At 42.2% G+C, this 27767-nt stretch overlaps 1 protein-coding gene across 1 annotated transcript; it reads right to left on the bottom strand.

Annotated features, from left to right (window-relative positions):
* Window positions 1–208: 208 nt before the first annotated feature.
* On the bottom strand, window positions 209–24623 carry UQCR-C2 (Ubiquinol-cytochrome c reductase core protein 2). Its single transcript, XM_080276718.1, has 9 exons — window positions 24537–24623; window positions 20189–20337; window positions 19023–19214; window positions 17112–17331; window positions 16684–16892; window positions 15028–15241; window positions 14560–14671; window positions 9826–9935; window positions 209–1401 (listed from the first exon to the last, which is right to left on the bottom strand). Exons 1-9 carry the CDS (start codon window positions 24579–24581, stop codon window positions 1318–1320), a joined length of 1335 nt encoding a protein of 444 aa, XP_080132844.1. The 5' UTR covers window positions 24582–24623; the 3' UTR covers window positions 209–1317.
* Between the last annotated feature and the right edge of the window lie 3144 nt (window positions 24624–27767).

Raw genomic sequence — 27767 nt, 5'->3', positions numbered from 1 at the left:
GGTGGAAGGAGTTCATTTGTACAGCCCTTTTATGACTAATATTTGGTTCATCCCAAAATCAAAGACTCTGTAGTGTAGGTATGTACTCAAAACATGACCATCACTGAACTGAGATCAATAAGCATATAACTTTTTCTCTGTACAGATTCATGTTGTTTTGTAACTATACGATGTCAGTTACACAGGTTAACAAAATGAAAAACAAGTCCTCATTAAATAAACTTCATTCCAAGAGGAACAAGATTGAATTATTTTTACACTTAACATATTTGGTACCATAAATATCTACATCCTCTGAAGAATGGTTGCCTCAGAAGTATTGTATGTACACTGGTCTGTTTCCAACGTCAATAATATACACTCAACCCTCGGCTATCACTCCCAATTGGTCCTGCTATGGCTGCGCTATAGCCGAAACCGTGATAGCCGAATTGAAGAACTTATGGAAATAATTCTAACTGGTGCCATGACCTCAATCTTTACCCCTAAGATACCCATTTTGTACCACATATTAATATACAATAGTCCAAAAATGAGCATGTTTTATGATGTGACCATGATTCTTATAAATACCCCTCACAGTTGATTCACTGATGTTATATTTCTTCCTCACACTTCGCTTGGTCTCTCCATTGTCTATAAGTTTCACATTTCCAGTTTATCTGCATAACTTAGGTTCTTCCTTTTCTTTTATTTCCCTGCCAGGTGCCGCAGCATTATGTTGGCTGATGGTAGTGGGACAGGGAGGGGGTACGTTGGCCATGGTCATATCATAAAAAAGGTTATTGTTCTCGCTGTCACTGTTCACGGTCTGAGGGTGCGCACTTGAATGGTTTGGCGGGCAGGAGACTCAGTCGGGCGGCCAATCAGCGCTTGGCTGGCGCTGACGTCACACGACCTATCACGGAGTGAGGCTTTTGTTGGCTGGGCGGAGCACCGGAGCCCGGCCTTCTTGAAAATTTCGAGCATTTACGGTGCGTGAGAGCGAGCATTTAGTGCGTGATAAAGGTATTTGGGTAGTTTTTTATATAGGCGTGATAGCGAGATACGCTATAGCAGAACCCGTGATAGCGAGGGTTGAGTGTATAAGAAATTTCGAAAATTACCAGTACTGTATAATAAAAACTTCCACTGGTCATTATTCTGTCTAAATTCCGAAAAATTTTGACATTTTATACAGTATACTTGACCATTATATTCTTATTCAGAGCACATAACTACTGAATTAATAGTACCTGTCTTCTACATATTTTTCCCCCTATTTAGAGACCTAGACAAAGAGACAAAAGATTGTACACAAGTAACGTGGAACCATCTTTATAGCTGATCCAAGTATGGGACTTTGCTGGTGTTCCCAACTACACTCATGCTCAACTTGCCTCCAAGGACTTTCTTCAGTGCCTGCAAAAATAAAGGAATCCACTTTACGACAGACCAGACAACACTTGGCATTCCCTTGACATACCAGAGGGATGAGCAATGGACAAAAATCCTTCAAAGCAAAAAATTTAAGTGTGACCTTGATAAAGGTAAGTGAGGTATCAATAGCAAAGTATGAACAGCTATGAAGACAAAATTGAAGTAAAATGCTGAACATACAGATGCTGAGGCGAAGAGTTTAAATAAACTGCTGAACATACAAAACCTGAGGGAAAGAAAAAAAAATTCATCATCATCATCATCCAATCCTACATTGCCTGATGAGGAGCATAGGAGCCCGAGGCTAGGCAAATTGGTCCTGACATTTAAGATGAGAGTGACCAGCCTCACTCATCCCTGAGTGGCATTATGTGAGCAATAAACCCGAACCACCCCTTGGATGTAAACCTTCACCAGCTCAATCCGACTGGAGTGCAATAATTACCCATTGAACCACCAGGCTCTAAAATTTGGTTATATGGTTACCATCCAATGTAGTAAATGGTTTCCTGGTGTACAGGAAACCACTTGGCTTGTCACTCAGCGGAGAGTTGCTGACAGGCAGAAAGAAGAGTAAAGAATGAAGGAAAGAAAGATAGAAGAGGGAGTGTAAAGTCACCTGTAGGCAGAAGGATGAGGAAAGACAGAAGAGGGTGGAGGGAAAGAAGAATGGAGGAGAGGAAAGAGCAAACACCTGAAAGCAGCACTACACCGAGTGAGTGGCTTTGTACAAGGCCATGGAGAGACAGGTGTAATGCTCAGTTCAAGCTCTGCTATGAGTACCGTACTGTTGAAAGATTTGTCTCTGTCTTCTCAAGTGGCTGGGGAGTTTATTTCAGCTTGAAGCCCTCCCTAAGGTTTTATAAAGATTAAAAAAGAGACAGGAAGACTGCCAAAGATCATGCAGCACAGAGAACTGCTGCCATAAGGTGACCAAGGCCAATGCATGCTAGCATGTTGGACCCATTGTGAATGATACAAACCAGTGAGCCCTGCTCAGACCCAAAATCTCCTATTCAATTTTCCATCATTTGCTGTATGTTATCTATTTGCAAGTTTGGGGAATTTTTGCTAGCATAATTTTTACAGGGGAAAGTAGTGTGGAGGAAGTGTGTCTATGATCTTTCAGGCAGACACCAGGTTAGTCGCCTCCAACAGCGAGCAAAATAGGTTTATTGCTACGTAGTTCTTAAAAATTATGGGTCTGTATTACCACCAAGGAAAGAAACACCAATGCACATACAGGGTCAAGTCCCTTGTTTTCTCTTTTTTGCATTAGTGGTTTATTAACTCCTTCGCTGCTGATGGGATTACCGTGATTGATACCATACAATTCACTAATCTCAAACTGCTGGTGGTATAGAATGAATATAGTGCCACCCAAAAATGCCTGATGAATTCTGGGGAAACTACTTCTACTTGGAATCTCCTATAAATCCTCTTTTATGTGGCAAGTACTGACTTCATTACACTATTACCTGTGACAATCGCATAATTTTCAACATGGACATAAAAACATTGGCCTGTCTCCTGTATTTACCGTACATATATGCAGAGTGTCCCAGGAGGATAGGCCATAACTTTGATAAATGATAGATGAGGGAATTCAATACAAAAAAATGCTATATCAACTTGTCCAAACCTCAACTGTTATGGAACTACAGTTACTAGTGACCTAATGTGTGAAGTATGAAGGCCATTTTCACCCATAAGGTAGTCAGTAATTGTAGCTCCGCAACGGTTGAGATTTGGACACATGTTCATATAACAATTTCTGCTTAGAAGTCCCTCAAGTTTCATTTCCCAAAGTTATGCCCTTTCCTCCTGGGACACCCAGTGTGTGTATACATATACATATACACACACACACACACACACACACACACACACACACATATGTATATATATATATATATATATATATACAGTATATATATATATATATATATATAATATTTATTTATTTATTTACATTTATTTATTTATTTATACACTCAAACCTTGATTTAAGGGACTAAATGGGGAAGTAACTTGTCCCTTACTTGAAAGTGTCCATTGTTTTACCACATATAAAGAAAATTGTATTATGAAATGCAATGACGGTTTCACTGGTCTTCTTTACATGATTATGAATATTATTTTTCGGGTACTGTATAAAGAAACAGATTAATGTGTATAACCTAGACATTACGTATCATTTTTGAATGGTCTTGTCCATTTGTCAGGTAGAGTATGGAGTCCCTTAAATCCAAAATCCCTTAAATGGAGGTCCCTTAAATCGAGGTCTGAGTGATTATATATATATACCCCCTGGGGGTAGGGGGGTTTCAAGAATACTCCCCCAGTATCCCTGCTTGTCGTACGAGGCGACTAAAAGGGTTGGTGGTGGGTTAGTGCCCCACCCCGTAAAAAGAACTAAAAAAGCGAACAAAGAGCCTCGGACCCGGACGGACCATACGTTGACGACTAAGGAACGGACGAAGGACATTCTTAGGGTGGGAACGTGGAATGTGAGAGGAGTGAATAATGAAGTGAAAGAGAGAGAGATTGTTCAGGTGCTTGAGGATGCAAAAGTGGATATATGTGGATTGACTGAAACTAAATGGAAAGGTGAAAGGGTGAGAGAATGGGAATATGGTTTAGGTATATGTGCGGGAGTCAATGAAAATGAGAGGGCAAGAAAGGGAGTATGTCTGATGATAAGCAAGAAGTGGAAGGAGAATATAAGAGAGTATGGAACAGTGGGTGCAAGGATTGTATGGGTGAGGATGAAAGTAGGTATACAAGCGTGGGTGATTGTATGTGTGTATGCCCCGACAGAGGATCGAGTGGCAAGAGTGAAAGATGAGTTTTGGGCGAGTGTAGAAGCGTGTATGGACAAGTTTGAGAGGAGCGAGAGAGTGCTGTTGATTGGAGACATGAATGACAAAGTTGGGAATGTACGAGTGGATGGAGTGGTTGGTCAGTGGGGTGTGCCAGCTGACGTAGATGGGAATGGAAGTGCTTTGGTGGACATCTGTGCTTGTAGGGGGTTGGCAATAGCCAACACCTACTTTTGGCATAAGATGATCCACCGGTATACATGGAGAGTAATGAGGAGGATGGATGGTGAACTTGTTGAACGAAACGCAATGATAGACTACGTGTGTGTGGATGAGCGAATGAGAAGACATGTGTTGGATGCAAGAGTGTGGAGAGGGAGGGGGAATGGAGTCTCGGACCATCACTTAGTGATGGCCAAGGTAGAGCTACAAAGAAAGTGGTTGAGGAGACGAAGGGGAAGACAGGAGGAAGCAACTCCTGTGAGAAGAGTGGAGAAATTGCAAGATAGTGAGAAAATGACAGAGTATAAGAGCATAGTGGAAGAAAGACTGGGAAAGTATGAGGTAGAGCAGATGGAAGGGGTGGAAGACGTATGTAAGATATTCACGGAAGAGATAGGCGCAGCGTGTGAGGCGGTTTGTGGAGTGAGGAGGAGATGCAAGGGTGTGCAAGGGACAGCATGGTGGAATGATGAGGTGAAACGAGCTGTGGAACAAAAGAAGAAGGCATATAGTGAATGGTTAGCGAGTAGAGGTAGGGGAGAAGATGAGAGAGAGAAGAGAGAGGTATATGTGAGCAGGAGAAGGGAGGTTAAGAGACTGGTGAAGGAGAGTAAAAAGAAAGTGGATGAGGAGTTTGGGAGGAATCTGAGTGTGAAATGGAGGGAGAGTAAGAAACTGTTTTGGAAGGAGGTAAAGAAAGTAAGGCAGTGTGAAAGGGGAAATAGTAGGGGAGTGAAAGAGATGAATAATAGATTGTTGGTGGAGAAGAGAGAGAAACTGAGGAGATGGAAGGAGCACTTTGAGGATTTGTTGAATGTGGAGAGTGAGAGCAGTGCGAGTATAAGTGGTTGGGGAATGGCTGGGAGAAGAAGAGATGAGAGGAGGGAGGAAGAGATCAGTAGGGCGGAAGTAGTGGAAGCGATGAAGAATATTAAGTTGGGAAAGGCCCCAGGAATTGATGGAGTGTGTGGTGAAATGCTTAGGTATGGGGGTGAGATTGTTGTGGAGTGGATATGGAAGTTGTGTAGATTGGCTTGGGAAGAGGGAAGGGTTCCAGAGGACTGGAAATCAGGTATAATTGTTCCTTTATACAATGGAAAAGGAGAGAGAGAAGTATGTGGTAACCATAGGGGTATTTGCCTACTTAGTGTGACTGGTAAAATATATGGTAGAATACTCATTGATAGGGTTAAGCATATGACAGACGAGCTAGTTGGAGAAGAACAAGGGGGATTTAGGAAGGGAAAAGGGTGTGTAGATCAGATATTTGTTCTAAGATGTTTAGTGGAGAAGTATCTAGAGAAGGGAAGGAATGTGTATGCTGCCTTCATGGACTTGGAGAAAGCTTATGACAGAATAGATAGGCAAGGTATGCGGAAGGTATTAAGAATATATGGAGTGGAGGGAAATTGTTGAGTGCTGTGAAGAGTATGTATGAGGGAGCTAGGGTTACGGTGCGAGTGGATGGTGAGCTGAGTGAGTTCTTTGATCTCAATGTGGGACTGAAACAGGGTTGTGTGATGTCTCCATGGCTGTTTAATATATACATGGATGGGGTTGTAAAGAAGATGCAGGGTAGGGCAGTGGATGTGGGGGTGGCTCTAATGAATGAGGGTGAGATTTGGAAGCTTCCGGTGTTGCTGTTTGCTGATGATACAGTACTTTTGAGTGAAGATGAATGGGAGTTGCAAAGCTTGGTGAATGAATTTGGGACAGTGTGTAGGAGGAGGAATCTGAAAGTTAATGTAAACAAAAGTAAAGTTATGGTGTTTGAGAGGAATGAAGTCACAGAGTGTGCAGTGAGGTTGGATGGTGAGGATATGGAGAATGTGAGAGCATTCAAGTACTTGGGTAGTGTGATGAGTAAGGATGGAACTTTGGGGGATGAAGTGCGTGAAAGGGTACAGCAGGGAAGGAAGGTCGTTGGTACACTGAAAGCAGTGATGAGAAATAGGGAGGTGAGTATGGAGGTTAAGAAGTCACTGCATGATAGTATTGTGATCCCTACCCTGACGTATGGAAGCGAGGCATGGACCTTGCAAGAGGGGAGCAAGTCAAGAGTGAGAGCAGTGGAAATGAGTTACTTGAGAGGAGCATGTGGAGTGACGTGGAGGGACAGGTTGACGAATGAAGAAGTGAAGGAATGGTGTGGGGTGGATGTGGATGTGGTTGAGAAGATTAGGAGAAATACACTGAGGTGGTTTGGACATGTGATGAGAATGGAGAATGAAAGACTGACTAAGAGGGTGTATGTAGGTGAGGTGGAGGGAAGAAGAGGGAGAGGTAGACCGAGGATGAGGTGGAGGGATGGAGTCGAGAGGTATATGAGGGAGAGGGGGGTGAGTTGGGGAGAGGGTAGTCAAATGGTGGGTGACAGAGCGACTTGGAGGCGTTTTGTCTGCGGCCACCCATTGCGGGATTAGGGCATCGGGCTATAGATAGATAGATAGATAGATATATATATATATATATATATATATATATATATATATATATATACTGTGGTAGGTGAGGGCACTCACATTACGTAGTGCTGCTCTCGGGTGCCTGTCTTTACCTCTCTTCCTACCTTCTTCCCTTCCTTCCTTTTCTGTCTTTGTTTCCTCCATTCTTTCCTCTTCCTTCTGTCTACTGGTGACTCTAGACTGAGTAATAAGCCAAATGGTTTCTTGTACACCAGGAAACCATTTACTCTGCTGGTTGGTAACCATATAATCAAATTATGGTACCTGGTGGTTTAGTGGGTAATCAGGGTACTCCAACTGGTTTGAGCCAGTGCGGGTTTATATCCAAGAGATGGTTGGGATTTACTGCTCACATAATGCCAATCAAGGATGAGTGAGGCTGGTCACTATCATCTTAAACGTCAGAACCAACTTGCCTAGCCCCGGGCTCCTAAGCTCCTCAAGGGGCTACACTGGATTAAATGATGATGATAATGATTATATATAATATATATATATATATATATATATATATATATAGCTGAGCCAGTGCAGACTTATATGCAAGAGGTGGTTGGGATTTACTGCTCACATTATGCCAATCAGGGATGAGTGAGGCTGGTCACTATCATCTTAAACATCAGGACCAACTAGCCTAGCCCCAGGCTCCTATGCTCCTCAAGGAGCAACACTGGATTAGATGATGATGATGATAATGATATACATATACAGTACCCTCACGTCCATCCCCTGCCCACTATCGTGAGGTGATCGTGATGTCGCCCAATTAAAAATGCTTCTGCTCTCACGTGATGTTATGTTTAAATTTCTCCCGCCACAGCGCCACTCAGTCGCATAATTCGCATTGGAAGGTGCTTTTTTCTTGCTGCATTTTCTGCCCTTGTTACTGCATTTTACCCTGCTCACGATGCCTAGGAAGCCTTCTGAGAACCCCAAGATGCGGCGGCACCTCCCTCAGGCCACCAAGCTCGAAAGCATTGAGAGGACGAAGAAAGGGGAGAAGAAAGTGGACATTGCCAAGGCCTACGACATGGATGAAGCCAAAGTGAGGACAATAATAAAAAACCAAGACAAGACCCTGACAACAGTGAAGGCTTACAGATTGCTAGGACAGGCAGAAGCAGGACCTTCCATGGCTGTGGATGAAGATAGTGATTCTGAGTGTGATTTCGAAGGATTTATGAGGGAGGTTGAGGAGCTGCAGCCATTACCCGCTAGTGACGCCAGCAGCCATCCTCCAGGGACCCAGTAGGACTACCTACAGCCTTGGATACTACCTTCCATTCCCAGAAAGCCCACCAACACTATCCTAAATGGGTAGTTATCATTCATAGCACAGTACCATTTATTATAATCACAGTAGTACCGATATATGTATAGGTATATGGTAGGTATTTAGGGTGACTTTTCCTAGGGTTGCTGACATAATTCATTTTTCCCCATAAGCTCTGTTGTTTGTCCAACACATTTTTGGTCCAACACAGGACCCATGCATGACAATATTACCGTGTTGGACACAAGGGTACTGTGTATATATATGTATATATATATCTATATATCTAAATATCTATATCTATATATATATATATATATATATATATATATATATATATATATATAGACACACATCTCTATCTATCTATCTATCTATATATATATATATATATATATATATATATATATACTGTACAGTATATACAGTATATATTATAGGTCTTGGACATGCTAGCAAGTGTAGCTTTGGTCACATGACAGTCACTTCTCATGCTGCTTGTTCTTCTGGAGCATCCCTAGCATCCTTTATCCTGGGATCTTTAAGTAAAACCTCACCCATGTCTTTTGGGGTCGGCCCCTTGGCACTGCCTTCAACATTCATATCAAATTCCTCTGGGCTCAGTTAACCTATTCCAGCCTCTCTATGCATGAACCATCTCGGTCATCCTGTTCACACCATGTCAATAATACACTTTACACCAAATTGTTCCCTCACCTGTCCCTGAAGAAAGCATTACGTAATATACAGAAATCCCTCGATAATCCGATGTAATAGCCAAAGGCATGCCCAGGTAGTGGCTCCACCCAGATAAAAGCCTTCTCCCTGGCCCCAATTCATACATAACCTAACTTTGGAAGCCAGTGTAAAAGGCCACTACAGAATAAAATCATGGTAAAATACAATAAAATAATGGTACAGTACAGTAAGCTAGAATAAAATCAATGTCAACACTCACTATTTATGTCACCATTCACTATTCAACCATCCCCCATCAATCTAACTGAGGATCTCCTGCTTCTAAAAAGTCAGCACTACGCTCTTCCTTTCCCTAGTGAAGGGGCTATCATCACACACCCTTGGAAGAGGCATGGAAGGAATAGCAAGGCCAGAAGCAGGTAGGGAACAACCACAAAAACCACCATGTATGCCACTTTAACAACTGTTTACATCACTGCACGGGAACTGAGAACGAGTGAGGGGGGATGGGTCTCTTGTGGACCTTGGGTAAACTAACCAGCAAGACATGGCGGCGCCACTGGGCTATTCCTGCCTGTCTGGACGGTTACGATGGTCACACCACAGCAGCAGCCATGAAACAAAACAAACACACAAGAGCAACAGAAAACCCCCAGTGCACTACCCCACAGTACTTAAAAGTGGAGGTGACTGTACACCCAGCTGTTACAGCTAGTACATTAATCTGAGGGACCAGATACAGCCAAAGTCTCCTGACTACTTATCACAAGCCCACCATCCACCCTGCAGGCCATTACTTTGGTTTTAGGCACATTTATCTGACATTATTATACCCCTTGATTAGATTATTCAAAACGATAATACAAGAGGTCACACTTACATAACGAGCTGGTAAAGGCAGTCACTACAGGAAGGTTATACTCACAGCATTGACAGCAGCCGGTGTCACTCCATCAACAGCGGCAGCAGCAGCAGTGGGGCTGGCATACTTTCCAGTAAGAAGCGCCTGCAATCCCATGTCCTCAAGACTTTCCGCTGTTGGGGTGAAATTTATACATAGCTATATACAAAGGTTGGTTGTTAACTTAGCTTCCATATTTCCAAAACCTACTTAAATCATTACCCTAGCAGGATGGGGTTAAAGTGGAAATAAAGCTGATATTTACTAGCACTTATGGTATGTAAGAAATCCATTTCTTCATTATGAAAGACAGTTCTTCATGTGTGCATGAAACAGCCTTGTTCACCTAGTGGTCACATTAGATAATTCTTTTTACTCACTGCTTTTACACTGTACCTGTATTCTGAGCATCAATTACAAGTGTTACTACAAAACTCAAGTGATAAGGCTATGGCATACTTGCCTAAATTCTGTATTGTCTTAAAATCCTATTAAGGAAGCAAAGCCCTTATACTGTATTTGTTTATTTTTCTTTTTGCCATGATCTTCCACATAAGAATCTCATTGCCTTCTGTCATACACAGCTCAACTATTCACTTAGTACAGTAATCCCTATACCATCCGGACGCCCACTTTCCGGACTCTCCACTTACTGGATATTGTGGCTCTGGACCTCCGGAACCCAAAAATGGCCAAAAAAAGAAAAAAATATCCCCCAATTCCAAATTTTTCCCACCCATACAGTAATTTGAAATTGCTGCACGGCACCAAACAGCTGTTGTTTATGCACCCCTTCACCCCTTCCTTCCTCCCCTCCTCCCCAGTTACTGCCTAACCACCGTAGAGGGTGGATGTTCATCGCAATGGATGCTGCACATGCTTGTTTTTGTGAAAAAAAAACAGTGAATAAACTGCAATACCTTGCCACTAGACCACATGAGGATTTACAGTGTTGTGCAGTGTTAAGAAATTAGAATTTAGAGTGCAAAGGATTAAGCATGGAATGCAAAGTGGCAGTTGAAACTGGCGTGGCGCAATTAAGAACAGAATGTGCAGTGTTAAACAATTATAACTCACAGTGCAAAGAATTAAGTGTAGCACAACACTGGATTGCTGTACGTGCTTCAAGAGCATTTTGTCCACTACAAGAGCCTTAGAGGCGGTGGCCACAGACGTGCTGTAAGTACCCTGTACACTGATAAATATTTTCCATAACCACTTCTAATTCCTTCTTCTCTGGTTCCTTTTCAATTATTTCATGCTTTATGTCCATTATTGGTGTGAATAGGGTCTTAAATAAGTTTAAATAGGTGCTCTGCATGTCCGGCAGGGAGTTATTTAGGTGGCTTTCAAAGTTAGGCTGGGTTAAGGTCCATAAGTATCAGTCCAGCAGACAGAGGCCCACTTTCTTGACATGCCTTTGGCTCTATTACATCGGATAATGGAGCGTTTACTGGTCTTCTTCTTCTTTTTCTTCTTCTTCTTCTTCTTTTTTTTTTTTTTTTTTTAAATATACTGTATTTCAGAAAGTTCACGTCACTTCTCCACTTCTCATGCAATTTCTTAGAACACTGGGTATCCTAAACCAAATTTAATCATAATCCAGACCTCCTTTCCCACCCCATAGTAGGGTCCAAAGAGCCAGAAAAACCTGACAGAATGAGATACAGTACTAACCAAAGTTTGCCCAACTGAATGAAAAACACTCCAGTTTACTCTGTTTAAGTACCAAGAATCCTGGCTCCACCTGATAGGTCACAAACCATTGCGCACATACAATAAACTCTCCATTATCCATTTGTGCATCATCTAGCAGGTTGAATTTTAAAAATTCTGTGGGAAGGCCAAAAATTGAAATCCGCACCATTCGTCAGGAATGCCATCAAAACAATTCAGCATCACATCTCGCCACCAAAACACTGCTTTTGCTGTTGCCAAATTTGGCAAGTTTCTTTCTGATTTGTTACCTGTAAGTCCCTATCTTTTGTTTTCTTCTCATGTTCAGTATTAAATACACCTACTGTATGTATATCCCTCCTCAATATATTTCATACTTTTTTCCATGTGTATCTCATCCCAAAGTGGACGACAAGGCGTCAGTACACCCCCCCTCCCCAAGGCCACTGCTCTGCACTCTCTCTCTCTCTCTTCAGTATAGAAGTAGTAGTAGTAGTTGCTGTTCCCTAGGCAGTCTTGCCAAACAGCCCCAAGTCCCTAAGGAAGGCCATGGCTGAGACCGGGCTTTCCCACAGAAATCTCAAGTGTATGCTGTGTTTTTGGCACAGGTGATTGTGTGCAATGCAGTCTTCCATAATGTGCTTAACAGTATGGGGTGCTGTGCTGCATCCTGGACAGGCATCAGCGATGGAGTCATCCAGCCTCTTCTGATAACTCAAGAGGGCTGGATGATGCCCACATCTCAGCTTGGTCTGGTGGAACTGTCCTCATGAGGGAGATAAGTTTCAGATGGGTGGATATCAGGGGACCGTGCATGCAGCTGTGTGTTGTCTTTATGTGACTGAATGGAGTGGCGAGTGATTTGAGTAAGGATATGCTTCTGGAGGCTGGATTGAGGTGGGTGAAGGGGAAGAGATGACAGTATTTGTGTATGATATTGTGTGCTGGGTGTTGTTTTGATGTTCCTTGGTGTGTGTGGATGTGCTGCCATGTAGTGTAGTGGATGGTGTGGGTTTGTGGAGGCTGTAGTAAGTATTTGTGTGCCTCTCATGCCTTGATCCTTGACTCTGAGGACTTTGGTTTCTTGGTGTAGGTGGTCTGTGGGTGTAGTAGCTGTGCAGCCTGTGATTATTTTTAGGGCCTTGTTCTGTATGGTCTGTAGAGTGTTGTAGTGTGTTTTGGTGAGGTCAGAAGCCCAACCAGGGCTTGCATAATTCATCCCTGAATGTATATATTGTTTGTATACTGTGATGGTGGTTTCTTTGTTGTGTCTAAATGTTGTATGGGCAAGTGACCTTAAGGCACTGAGTCTCGGTGTTAGTTTATCTTCATGTTTGTGATGTGTTGTTTAAATGACACTGATGTATCGTATGTTACACCAGGGATTTTGGGTGTGTACGTGTGTGGTAGGGGAATATCGTTTATGGTGAGGTGTGGAATGTGACTGTGTTCTGCTGTCCAGTTTCTGAGAAGGGTCACTGAAGATTTGGCTGGGGCTATTTTGAGCCTGTTTGTGGTGAACCATTCATGTAGTGTGTTGAGGTATGGTTGGAGGATGTGTGCAGCTGTGTGGGGTGTGGGTATGTCATGCATGTATAGGGTAAAGAGAGTAGGGGACAAAACGGATCCTTGGGGGACGCCACTTGATTAGTTTCTGATGTTCGATGACTGACTGACAAATGTTACACGTGCACACCTGCCTGCTAAATAGTTTGCCAGCCATCTTTTTGTGTTACTGTGCATGTTTGTGTTGAATATTTTGCTTGTGAGGTTGTGGCAGGGGATGGCATCAAAAGCTTTGATTATGTCTAGTGTGACTAGAAGTGTTCTGTGTGGTGACCTAGCTGAACTGATGCCATCAAAAACTCTCTACGTAATGTCTGTGAGAAGAGTATTTGTGGAGTGTAGCAGCCTAAAGCCATGTTGTGATGGGGCTAGGGGGATGTGAGGTGTGACTAGCTGTAATATCAGTCGTTCAGTGACTTTGGAGGGGGTGCAGAGGAGTGTGATAGGGCAGTGTGAGGAAGGTAATGTGGGGTCTTTGTTGGGTTTGGGGTTAGTGATGATAATGCTATGCTTCCCGATGTTGGTAGTATCTGTAGTTTGATATGTTGGTGAGTGCTTGTATGCCTTGTGGTCCAAGGTGTTTAAGGTGTATGTTGCTTATGTTGTCTGGTCCACAGGCAGATGAGTGCTTAAGGTTGCTGATGATGTGCTTCGTCTTGTAAGTGAAAGGTGCGAAGTCTGGGTCTGTGGGGAACTGTCTCTTGCGTTGGATGACATGTCAGTCGTCATGACAGGGGTTTAGATGGCTGACATGTGAAAAGTGATTGATGAGAGTGTTTGACTGTTGTCTGTTTGAGGGTATGGTGTCTGTTATTGTGATGGCAGCATGTGATTGTGTAGTGTTGCTGTTGGAAAGTGTGATGCTGCTTCGTGTTCTGTCGAGTTTGCTGATGTTTGTTTTGTGATCAAGTGTTTGGACATTTAAGATGAAAGTGACCAGCCTCATTCATCCCTGAGTGGCATTACGTGAGCAATATACCCCAAACACCCCTTCACAGGCTCAATCCTATTGGAGCGCCTTAATTACCCACTAAACCACCAGGCACCATAATTTGGTTATATGGTTACCACCCAGCATAGTAAATAGTTTCCTGGAGTACAGGAAACCATTTGTCACTCAATGTAGAGTTACCCACAGGCAGAAGGAAGAGGAAAGAATGAAGGAAAGAAAGATCAAAGAGGGAGTGTAAAGTCACCCATAGGCAGAAGAGAGGAAAGGGTGAAGAAACGAACGACAGAGAAGGAAAGATGGGAGAGGAAAGGTCAGACAGCCGAAGCATACACAGCATACATATATATATATATATATATATATATATATACAGCTTACGGTATATAAGGGAACCCCCTCACAGTGAAATGCTACGGGTGTATACACAACATCTGCATGGCCGATACCTGTTTCTCCCCACAGCCTTATGAGGTAATTCCCTGATGGGGGGCTACTGGAAGAAGGTGTCAGAGGTGGTAACGATGACAAACCCTAAGTGAAAAAGCTAAAATATTTAGACTGACCTCCTGATTCTGATGCCATAAGGACTGCAGCCTTGACCCTCTTCTTGCCCTGATTCACATCAGCATCTGTCACCTTCAGACTCTTGATGGCAGAGTGAACAGCATGCAATACCTATAAGGAAAATCTCTACAGTAATATCCCTCCCTGATATAGGCTATTACATACTGTATCAGGATCACTAGTTTAGTACTGTACTAAGACTACTCAACAAAATTTCCCCAACAAATTTACTCTTCCACTTCATGGATGGAAAACGCTAATATTTCAAAGTTCAATCTACTGCCCATAGAGCAAATGATGGGTGATTCAAATCTCAGCAATAAATGGGATAATGAATTACCTGCAAAGTCTATCATAGGGGTTGAAACAGTCATGAAAACTAACATACTGGTAATACAGGTAATTACTAGTTGCTACATAGCTTGTCAAAAATGTACTACAAATTCTGGTAATAAGATACTACATACCTTGTCAACAGAAGCAGAGTCAGCAATGACAAAGTATCCAAAGAGACCTGCATCACTATAGTTAACATTGATGGAAGATGCCATACCCAGGCCACCTGAACCAGCCACAACCTTGGCAAGGACACTACTGGCATTGCTCCCGTATTTGGTGCCAGGACCTACACCAAGGAGCTGCTGAGCCACTGCAAGGGCTGCTGAGTCACTGCTGCCCACACTGTCAAGTATTGCTTTGTCAGTCTAACAACAATGAAACTAAGTATCTGCACTATTACTTCTTTCAACAGTTTTCCATCCACAATATACAAACATAACCTTCCAACAGCCTTCCCTTGTCATCTTGTCAAGTGCTGCTGTTTTCATATCCATAACTGCCATAATTACTACACAATCCTCACATACTTTCTCCACCACCTGACTTAATGCAAATATCTGATCCAAACATCCTCTACCATTATTACAACCATCCTGTTCATCACTCACCAGACACTGAAACATTCCATACCTTCTCTATAATTATTCTTTCACATACATTTCCTAATATATTCAGTGGACTCATTCTGATAATTTTTGATCTCACTTCACTCACTTTTACTTGTGTACAGACATAACCACAGCATTCTTTTACTCCACTAGTACAACTCCATTCATCCTAGCTCTTGGGCATATCTCCAACACACATTTTAGTCCACTCTCTCTGCACATCTTCATCTCAGCATATATTTCAACACCTTCAGGATTCCTAGTCTTGCCTCTTCAAAGCGTTTTTTACCAATGCCAAAGTCAAATACTGTACTCAGGCACCACACTTGTTCTCTGTGAACTACCAAAACCATTCATGTTTGCCACTGCTCTGCTCTCACCATTCTTATTCATTAGCTTTTAAAAATATTCACACCAAAAGGAAGGTAAAATTAAAATAACAGTAGCATCATCATCATGACCTTTTGTTTCCACCCAAGGATGGGATGAGGTAGGGCGCAGGGAGCAATAATAAACTCAATAGTGGGAAATCTATCAACAGCATACCCAACTAAATGGGCCACATTCTAAATCATTGAACCATTCAATCCCCAAGAAACCTGACTCCAACCCACAAGCATAACCAGCCACACTTACATGCATGCCTTTACCCACCAGATGATCACTATTAAGATTTTCGCATCACTGGTAAAAACAGGGGTGCCAAACCCATCAGACACTCCTCCATACAGAACTCTTCCAACCAGCTCAATCCCCAGATAGTTCCCTAGCTTCATCAACCTAATACTTCACTTTCCCACAAAAATCATTTACCACAGCTAACCACCATCTTCTTGGCCTACCATTCCTCCTCCCACCTTCAAAAATATGCAGGTACATCCTATTCACCACTCTCTTTACATCTTTTCTCTTCACGTAATGGTACAATTTAAGCACACACACTTCTGAATATAGGGGTCTGTGGAAAGGTTACTTTTGTCTAAAATATTTGACCTCTGGTAACATCGCTGACAACCTCTAGTCACCACTGGGGGAATAGAATCACTGCAAGCAAGGCAAGGCTATCCCTCTAAATGGTGCACTTTTGCCACCATGTCCCTTTTCATGTAACAATAATGCTATTGTCCCATATCCTATTTAACAAATAGATTATAAGCCAGTCTCAACTCTGATCACCTTGCTCCAGGCCCAGCAACAGCCACCAAAGTCACAGCAGCCCCTGTCTCATGTCGAATTTCTCCACCACCATAGGTTGAAGGTCCAGCTGCCCCTTCTCCAGAGCCACCAACACTCCCAGCATATTTAACCAGGGAATCGTGGTCCACTCCCAGTCCTACCACTGCCATGCGACTCGGCAGATGTGTTGAGGATACATAGTTGGCCAACTGAGATGCATGGGAAAAAATGAAATGCCATATATCAATAACCCCCTTGTCTTAGCTCCTCCAAACTTCATTGTCATTATCAAATATCATAAAACAGTATACCACCATAATCATTTATTACTATCACCATTTTTATCATTCATTCACTCACCAGGAGCTACATCAACATCATCATCAGTGCCCACATCACCATGGGAGAACAAATCTATTGATACTCACCATATCTGAAGTAATTTTCCCAAAATGATGTGGTGGGACAAAGAGGGAGTTTCCTAGGCCTGTGTTACGGAAGGCAGCAGAGTGCAAGAGTTCAAGGGCAATGGTGGATGGGTCCCGCAGTGCCAGTTCTGTCTTTATGCGCCCTAGGTTGTCATTCAGTTCCCATGCCTTGAAGGCTGGCTGTGTGCCTACATCACTCAGCACCTCCAGACCAGCATCCCTGAAAAATATGGAGGTAGTGGTAACCTTAAGTTCATCTGAAATGTAAACCTAGTGGACTGCAGGCTAGCAGGCTAAAGCTGCACTTCTCTGGCAGGCCAAAATACCCCTTTTGGGGGACAAGGAGGGAACTAAGGGATGTTCGTAAAATTGGGTAGCAGAACTGCCCATAACATGGAGGCATACCTTGCAAGCACCAAATGATAAGGGTAAGGCAAGTTTACAGGATCTCTGCCTATTTAATACATTTCCAAAGTGCAATTAAATAGTCATAAAACTGAGTTTACAAAACAGTTTTGAGTACCTTTAGCTACAGTTAATATGGGCAGGGTTTTTTTATTTATTCATTACAGAAAATACAATATACACTAGACTTCCTCTTGTGCATACTTTTTTGTCTGTCATAACCTTCAGCAAGAGCGTACCATGCTAGTGACGCAGATCTACGTTCCCCTCAGAAATGCAGATGATATAGATCTATGTCCTGCAGCATTGGGAAGTCATTGCAAGCGACCAAGGTAAAATGGAAGGTAACAACGTATCTTGCTAACTTCAGACATTTCTCCGCTACGCTTACAACACTAATTTAGGAGCCCGGGAAGCGAGTGTATCTTCACAGGCACACAGCTGCTGTGCTCTCTCAGTAACCTGAAGATTTCAGAGGTCGAGTGGCACCAACCTGACTCAATTCAAACAACTTTCTGGCTTTGATGATTACTTTTATAAGTGCCAGGGATGTTATATTAATGTATTAAGCCCATTTACCCCCCCCCCAAAAAAAAAAAAAAAAAAAAATCCAAAATCAGTTCACAAGCTCACTGATGCGCTGCTCTCTTAGTAACCTCGAAGATTTCAGAGGCAGAGTGGCACCAACCTGACTCAATTCAACCAACTATCTGGCTTTAGTGATTAATTAGTGCCAGGGATCTTATATTGATGTATCAAGGGCATTTAGCCAGGAAAAAAAAAAAAGAAAATCCAAAATCCGCCAGCATAGAAAGGTATCACTTAATTTTTTTGCCCAGTGAGGAATGGGTTAATTCTACCCGTTTGTATTACAAATGTAATCAAACCTGTCATATCTAAATGTACAATACAGTAAACTATGAGCTAATCCTAAGATTTCCTCACGAGACTGACGTGATTTTAAAAACTTTTCTTCACAGCCATTGCCTTTTCATTGTACTTACGGTTGTTTTGCCAAAATAAAAATCATCTATAGGTATAAATGTGCTGAATCACTTGGCATATTTTCTGTAAAAAAAAAAGCTGGGTGGGGGCTGTGCTTGCAGGGGGTATAACAGTAAAGTTCTGGTGGTCTGATCCCAAATTAATTATCCTCTGGAGTTCAGTTTGTCTTACAGGAATTCTGCTAAAAACAGTTTTTCTTGGTCCCAGCAAAAACACACAGGAAGTCCTAGTATAATCTCTGAATATTTTTAGTGTTATAAAAAGAAAACAGAATGGTAACAATCTACAGTAAAACCTAAAATACTGAAGTGACATAAGTGATACACACACCTGTCAACAGAGAGATTGTCATTCCTGAGAAGTACAGTATCACGTGAAAGACTTTAAAATAAGCTAAAAACGTGGCCAAATTAAGGGCAAAAGAAGAAGCAGCAGCCACACACTACCACACTATCCTCACCAGACATTAAAGGTAATTAAGTGAAGAAAAAGCCTACTTACAAACTGTCCCTGATAACATCAACAGCATACAGAACATGCTCCCTTCCAGATTCAGCCATCAAAGAGCCACCAGCTTGCTGGATGGTGCGGGTGATGGCAAATGCGGACAGGTTACTGGTGCCCAGTCCTGCACATGACCGCAACATGTGGGCAGCACCATGGTTCGCAGATGATTCATAGCGTGATCCAGCTCTGTGAGGATACAATATGGTACAGTAAGTTAAGCTGGAATGAGTTATTTCTAAGCTTTACTGTACTTTCTAGATAAACTATTCTGCATATAAAGTACTGGTTCCACTGACTGTGTCATCCACTTTAGCTGCAAACTGGTCTGGTCTTGTAAGGTATAGCATCGAGTAAATAAAAAATTAACAGGACCTAGTACTTTGAGGAAGAGAAACAAAGGTGATAGGCTATGCTAACAAACTTCTAACATTTCATATACTATGATCCACTGATGAACAAAAAATCTATCTATCTATAGCCCGACACCCTAATCCTGCAAAGGGTGGCTGCAGACAAAATGCCTCCAAGTCGCTCTGTCACCCACCATTTGACTACCCTCCCCCCAACTCACTCCCCCCTCCCTCATATACGGTACCTCTCAACTCCATCCCTCCACCTCATCCTCAGTCTACCCCTCCCTCTCCCTCCCTCCACCTCACCTACATACACCCTCTTAGTCAGTCTTTCATTCTCCATTCTCTCCACATGACATACAAAAAATATAATACATAAAAAGTAAACTACAATATGCTTAGGGTATAGAATTGCCAATATGGTAAAACATTTCTTCTTCTTCACTACTGATTTTGGCTTGATCCTTATGGCAAAAAATCATTCATTATCACCACATTGTGCATACAAGTGTTGCACTGTATGTACCATGCTGCTTCTGCTTAATCCAGGTCTTCTGGCTAAGCAGACTCATTGAACAACTGCTAATGTGGGGCCATCCTACAGGTACAGTGCATTACACATACTGATTTACATTTGGGAACTGTACATGTGTTATAAATAAGCAGCATATCATCCAAAGATAGTCCATCTTCTTTCACCTAGTGGCTGTGGGTATGATTGATCAATGGACCACGTGATTCCCAAAGTATGCTACCGGGCAGGCTAAAGTTTAATAATTAAAAAACAAAGATAAACAAAGAACTAACTTGAAGAGCAGGGCTACACGTGCAATGGGTGCGTTGTTCTCCAGAGATGCGACAACGGCACCTGAGGGCAGCGTGGTCACCTTGGGGTCGTGTTTAGCCAGGCTGTATGTGGACTGCTGGGAGGCTGCTGCCTGTGCTGCATAACCTCGCTGCATTGAAGGAATTGCAGGCATTATTAAGTAGCATATTACACAACTACAGTACAAAATTAATCCAGTCAGCCCAAGGACTTCAATCTTGTCATGGTTATAGTACTGTATTCCTATAACCTACTGACAAATTTACTCAACTTTGGAATGGCTTCTCATACTGGATGAGTCATTTTTAATCATTCTAATTTAAAAAATATCATACCTACTAAGCTACATTGTCTGCATGTACAAGGAATAACCTAAAACATCACTGTAGCATGAGGTTAATTTAGAAACAATAAAAACCACTTCTGGAAAAGTCATATTGCACTACAAAACCAACAAATGAAATGCCAAGTTTACCACTTCTTCCAGACCAGTTAGGCTTTTCTAAATCTGACTGTAGTGTGATATGTAATTCCATCTCTTGCTTAGATCATAAGTAATTCTTTTAACCCCTTAACCGCAGGGCGTCACTTTCGTGATGCTTGGGAGCAAGGGCTCATACCACGGGGCGTCACTTTTGCGATTCTGTGTTATTTTGAATTCGCCCGGGTTTTCAAGTGGTAGCTTGTATCATCTATCAGTACTGCCAATGTCCAATACTAGTCAGCACTCCTAATCTCATCTGTACTCCCATCCATTGTTGACAATTTAGCCATTTCTCCCCGTTCTTGACTCCACTCCCAACCTTCCCTCCATTACCCTCTCCTCTTGCCTGCCCAGCCATGCTACGCTAAGTAAATCTTCCCTGGAATTTTCCACTGATTTCATCCATTGAAATCAGCCCTATGCCCTATTCTTATACCAAATAATATATACCAAAAAGAAATAAGGTAAGTGAGAGTGCCATAACCGAGGGTTAAGTGTATTTGAGAATCACAAAATAGTGTTTCTAGTGATAATATCAGGCTGTGGTAATCATATCATGGATTGTCGGGTAGTGTAAAGTGGGGACTTCGTTACCCAACTTCAGAGGTCTCCACAAGTCCTACGGTACTCGACAAAGGCTCAACAAACACCCCAGGAGAAAGCTGAAGGTATGTGCCATAAGCATATGTGATTTTAATATTCTAGGACTAATAACTGATTTTTGGCAAATATTTTTAGAGAGTCTGTCAGAGCGCGAATATGCCCGCGGGTTCCGCAAGAAAAAGCAAATCAAGCCCACAGTTAAAGGGTTAATCAAATATTTCCTATTTTTTTCTTACAATCACCAAATGTGTTTATTCAGTTTTAAAGAGTAACTTAGTGATAGAGAAGATATTAATGAAGGACCTATTTAATCCTATCCATTACAAAATTATCTCCTAAGCCAAATATACTGTAATACATTCCCTCCATTTTACACTCAATTTCCTTCCAAATTCCTCATCCGTTCTCTTCATACTAATCTTTTCACCTCTCTCCCTCTCTGCATACAACTCACTCTTTTGTAACTAAACTTCCTCCACGTCCCTGCTTCCCATTCACTTGCTACATGCTTTCTTCTTTTGCATCACAGCTAGTCTCACCTTTTCATTCCACCATGCTGTTCCTTGCATCCCCTTTTGTCTTCTCTTCACTCCACACACCACCTCACATGCTGCACAGATTTATTCTATGAAAATCTTGCGCACACCTTCCACCTCCTCTATCTAGGTAGGTTTAATGCCTAAAATTGCTTGCAATTCACTTCTTTTTTTTCCACCATTTAGAAAAAAAAAAAAAAAAAATAGGTTGGAGTCAATGTTTCCAAAGGCTTAACACCAAATTAGCGACTCCACAATAGCTATCTCGTATTTTTCATTTGCAGAAGAAGTCACTCAAGAAAGTTGAATTAGACCTGTTCAACAAATTGATTCATGTTTTTCCTTAAGAATCCGGTGTTATGGCATTTACAAAAAATAATAATGAATTCATAACCAAATTATTATCCTTCACTACATTTGTTTCCTTAAGCTTGCCCACATTTTCTAATTTTAATGACGAATTCTTTACCAAACAGGTGTGGCTTTTCCATATATTCTACCGAAATAAATCTTTCACAGCTTACATGTTCTTACTCCTGGATTACCACAGCTACTGGGGATTTTTATAAACTTACATCTGAAAGCTATAGATGAGGATTTACTATCTATCTATCTATCTATTGCCAGACGCCTCAATCCCATTTGGGGTGGCCACAAACAAATCGCCTCCAAGTCGCCCTGTCCCCCGCCATTTCACTCCCCTGCTCCCAACTCACACCCCCCTCTCTCATATACCTCTCCACCCCATCTCTCCATCTCATCCTCGGCCTCCCCCTCCCTCTTTCCCCCTCCACCTCACTCACATACACTCTCTTCGTCAGTCTTTGACCCTCCATCCTCTCCACATGGCCAAACCACCTCAGTGTGTTCCTCATAACGCTTCCTATCACATCCACATCAACACCACAACGCTCCTTTATATCCTCATTCGTCAGCCTGTCTCTCCATGTGACTCCACAGGCCCCTCTTAAATAACTCATTTCCACGGCTCTCACTCTTGACTTGTGTCCTTCCAACAACATCCAAGCTTCACTTCCGTACGTTAGAGTTGGTATCACAATACTGTCATGTAGTAACTTTTTCACTTCCATGCTCACTTCCCTGTTTCTTATCACTGCTTTCAAAGAACCAGCAACCTTTCTTCCCTGCTGTACCCTTTCAAGCACTTCACCCTCCAAACCTCCATCCTTACTCATCACACTACCCAAGTACTTAAATGTACTCATATTTTCCAATTCCTCACCATCCAACCTCGCTGTACATTCACTGACTTCACCTCTCTCAAAGGCCATCACTTTACTCTTCCCTACATTCACCTTTAGATTCCGTTTCTTACACACTCTCTCAAACTCATCCACCAAGCCTTGCAGCTCCCCTTCGTCTTCACTCAACAACAAGGTTACAATGTGTTAATATTTCACCAACGTCAATCAGTAGCTAACCATATTTAACATTCCTAACGTGCATTTTTAAATTTGAAAGCTGGCTGTCAAATGTGTGAGGTTAGGTTGGATTAGGTTTGGTTTGGTTAAATCATTAAGTTTGCCACTGCTATGACACGGGATACACTGACAGGTCCATTCAGAGTGATGGTTGGTGATTAACGCAGCCAGTAGGAGGTCATCGGTAAACACTGCTGCGGATGACCAGGCCACTTCCTTAAATACCCCCCAAAAGGTATCTTCTGTCTTTTTCCAATCACTTCTTACAGTCACAATGGAACAGTTAATTATTTGTGTTGCTTATGTACCAAAATTATTTGAGATAATGAGTTTGTTATAACATTGGTGGAATTGCTGCACCCATTTGGTAAAGAATTACCTTTTAATGTAACCTGCCCCTAGATGACACTGATTTAACAATATACAATACTAAAAGATGCCACTGTTCTGTGAATATTACATTAACTTAGACACTAGATGGCAGTGTTCTATTAATACTACACTAGATGGTACTCCAAAGTTATCTTCCTTTGTTGATCTGGACTGTACTGTAGTTACATAATTTTAACAAGCAAACAGTGCATTGAAGCCCAGATAATTGTGGCCTTGTGTTATCAATGGTTTAATGATGCTTAACACGTTTACAGCCAAATAATTGTGGCTTTTTGTTATCAGCTGTTCAATGATGTTTAACATTTACTGTTTAATAATACTAATTGCTTTGAGAGTTGTGTAAGAGTTTACCTTGGCCAATTAAACTGAAATTCAAGCCAGTGTCAAACTGTGAGGCACTAGAGCAACCTCTATTAAGGCTGCTCTCATAAGAGTACAGTACTTAGCACTTTATACCGGTACGTCACTCTACCAAGAAATATCAAGACCGACGAAATGATACAGTACCAAAGTGCTGTCACAGTAAGTCGTACAATTAAATCTCTAGCTCAATGAAATGACAGCATTAAAACGATAAAAGTGGGTCTTGCATCATGGCCAAATATACCGGCACATAGTACAAGCCTCCCTCAGACCAAAAAGGATTTAGGTGCCCGATTTTAATTAGCCCAGTGATGGGAAAACCGTTTATTAATAAACAGTATCATGAATTGTTTCACAATACAAAAAGTACCATACTGTTGCACCTGATAAGTATTATTATACTGGCCGGAGTACCGTAACCGGAACGATAAATATGTTCATATTTACTGATTTCCACGTTCTTTTTCTTTTCCAGAACTTATGTTGCTTATTACTCTACTCAACTTACTGCCACAGTCTTCACTATAGACGGCTTTGCTATTTTCGAAGCCATTTTTTTAAGTAGTTCAACTTCTACGAGCAGCCACCTAGCAGCCAGCTGTGTACCAGACGACACACTACGCTGCCCACAAGTCCCCAGTGCCATCAGCTGAAGAGCTGAGAGGATTGAAGCGCTAGTTTTAAAATTACATCTTTGTCCACAAAGCAATATCATGCTACCTTGTTATTTCACACTGGGAGAAAGAAAGCAGCTTTATTTTTAATGTCTCCAACCTTAAAGACTCCACCTTCTTGACGTAGGTAACACCGAAGTCTACATTTTTCTTTAGTTCTGTAGACATGTCCCAGCCAAAAATTTTATAAATTCTGCCACACGGGCGCGGCCTTTCCATATTTCCTATTGAAATTTGCCTTTCAAAAGTTACTTGTTATGCTTCATAGATTACCATAGATAGCGGGCATTTTCCATTATTTACCAGAGAAATACGTAAAGACTCGTTTATATACCGTCATCGCAAAGGAGTTACCACGAAGAGCAAAGCTTGCAGCTGCCAAACCCAGTACGTCTTACATGTGGAGCAATTTCACATTTTTTTTTTATCGGTTAGGTCTGGACCATTTCAGTTGATTAAGTTAGGATAGGTTAGGTTATAAGCTACGTTAAGATAGGTTAGGTTAGGCTGGATCGTTTGATTTTTCATAGAACTGAACGTTTGATGCACTAATGCGTCCCGTCGGCGAGATCGTCGGTAGGTAACGCATCCAGTTCAACTGAAGGGAAGGTGGTGGCTTCCTGCAGTACCCTCAAACTGGTATGTTTTATTTTTCCTCTACACTTTTTGTAGTTTGAATAACCAAATAATTATCTGTTATCATACATGTAAAGACTAATTTTTCATCCCTAACTAGCCACATGGCAAATTTTGAATCTATCGTTGAGAAGCGAGCTTTGCTAGTATAAAGGGGCCCCCACACGATCAATAATATTGAACAGTTTTGGGTATTGATTAGTATTATTGACCGTGTATGGGTTATATTGAAGGATTGATCAATATATTGACGACATCAAAATGAGTTTGATTTTCTGTCAATAATATTGGCATGATGTCAGTATTGATCATGTGTAGCCTAGGTGTGTTAGAGTCGGCCTCCCGTCCCTAGAGCACCTAGTGAGTAGCTGGGTTCTCTTTCTAGACCGGAGCTTAGACAAATAAGAAAAAGGCAGGACACGAAAACTCAAGGCAACACCTTACATGTGTATTACTAAATTTTTACACAGGAACGAGCAGATGTCACAAATACAAACAAGCTGGACAATTATAATCCTTGGGCTACAGATATGGAATAATAGTATCACACAGGATACCGTACAGGACCAGATTGGTTGGGGTAACAACACTTGAGCTAGACACTTATGTTGGTGGGGGAGTTTAGATTTCCTAGGCCGGTGTTGGTGGTTGTCTCGATTTCCCAGGGTAGCGTTAATATTTTACACTGGGCCTGAGCGTGACCTTATCGAGACGTGCCGTCACTGTTGCATAGAATGTTCACTGTACCTTGCCCGTAGATCACTTTTACATTACTATGTACCCGGGTGGAGCTGGCGGTACTGGAACTTCAACTCAGGGGCCTATGTATGATCTTCACTGTCTTACGGCGGCACTGTACAGTATGGTAGGCCCGTCCTTCCCTGTCTTGCTATTGCACTATCCTTTCCACCACTTTCTTTTATGTTCTAACCACCGGCCCACTCTAGTCTGCCACTCCTACACTGTCTGTATGCTGCGTGTGTTCACTTTCACTCACTGTCAGGTCGGACGTGTCACAGTCAGGCGCAGGGGCGGCGGCGGAGTCTCAGCCTCTCTACTGACGGGTATGGGATCCGCCAGGGGCGGCTAGGTCCCGGGGGCGGGGGACAGAGTGTAGGGCGTCCTCTCTCGTCCGGGGCTGCTGGGGCGTAGGGGCCCGAGGCTTCTGGGCTTGGGGTAGGAGTCCGGCCCTCTGGGCTGGGTCCGAACAGTCGCCTGAACTTCTAAGTCAGGCGCCCGACGAAGGATGAGGATCTCCAGCGTCTGGGTGCAGGGAGGTCCAGCCCTGGAGTCCGAGGGGCAGTCTGTATTATTCTACTAGGGTGTCACATACAGTATGTAAAGACAATAGGGAAAATTCTTTTCTTCTTTGTGTAAAAGAATAATTGTAACAAAACTACTGTTCCTGCTCTATAACGTAACAATCATGTAACCATTTTTGTTACATAAGTATTAGGCCTATTCATAGATGTAACTCGAGTTATATGAATGTGTAGATTGTGGAGATGCACATTGTCAAATAATCCAATTGTAATATATTTTGTGGCTAAAGTAATACACAATGGATGTAGTGGCACTGATATTCACCACTGTGATACATATGTGATGACTTATTGTTGGTATTGATGATATCTATGGGAACAGGTGACACACAGCCCCACATCACACTCTTTACATTTATAAGTAGACCGTATACACGACGGTCATGGTGTCACACAATCTCTGAATTTTCCTCTTGCCAATTTCTCTAACTGATGAACTGAAGCTGTGGACACCACGTCATCTGTGTCTAGGGAATCTAGTGAGCGCCTTTCCTCTGGTTTTTTCTCTGAGTTTCTCTTGTTTGGTTTGTAAGGAGAGACCAAGTCTTCAATAACTGCCCCTCTGTATTCCAGTTTGGACAAAACTCGCCCGCTGGTGTGTGTGTGTGTGTGTGTGTGTGTGTGTGTGTGTGTTTTATACAGTATGTAGCTGTTCAGCATAGCTGTGCCAAAGAAGTAAAAGGCAACTTTCTCTGTCCATTTCAGTGAACGTCGTTCACTTAGGTAGGAGTAGAGCTTGCAGTCTTTGCTGTCTACATCACCCATTATTCTGTTGTACTCTCTTACAATTTTTGGCTTCCTTGTAATACCTCCTCGTCTGTTTGTGTATTCAGTGAACCCTCCTCTGTATGTTGTTGACAACAGAACTGGTTCCTTGAGGTCATCTTTGTACTTCACACAGAGTAGATTATCTTGCTGCCATTTAGTAGTCTGACTTCTGAAGCCGGGTTGCCTTCAACCCTTTTAGTAGTCCAACTCTGTTTCGCCTAACTCTTCCAGTCACCATTGTGTCTCGTTGGTAGAGGCATCTGAGGAGGTTTGACGAAGTGAAATAGCTGTCGAGACCAACGTTATAGCCCTTATTTATCAGCCCTCCTTGATCTAGGA

This window comes from Coenobita brevimanus, chromosome 66 (genome assembly GCF_032717465.1).
Source record: "Coenobita brevimanus isolate Jiangsu-jjx chromosome 66, ASM3271746v2, whole genome shotgun sequence".
NCBI lineage: Eukaryota > Metazoa > Arthropoda > Malacostraca > Decapoda > Coenobitidae > Coenobita > Coenobita brevimanus.
Note: the sequence above shows the minus strand (reverse complement) of the source record. Positions and strands in the feature narration are given on the sequence as shown.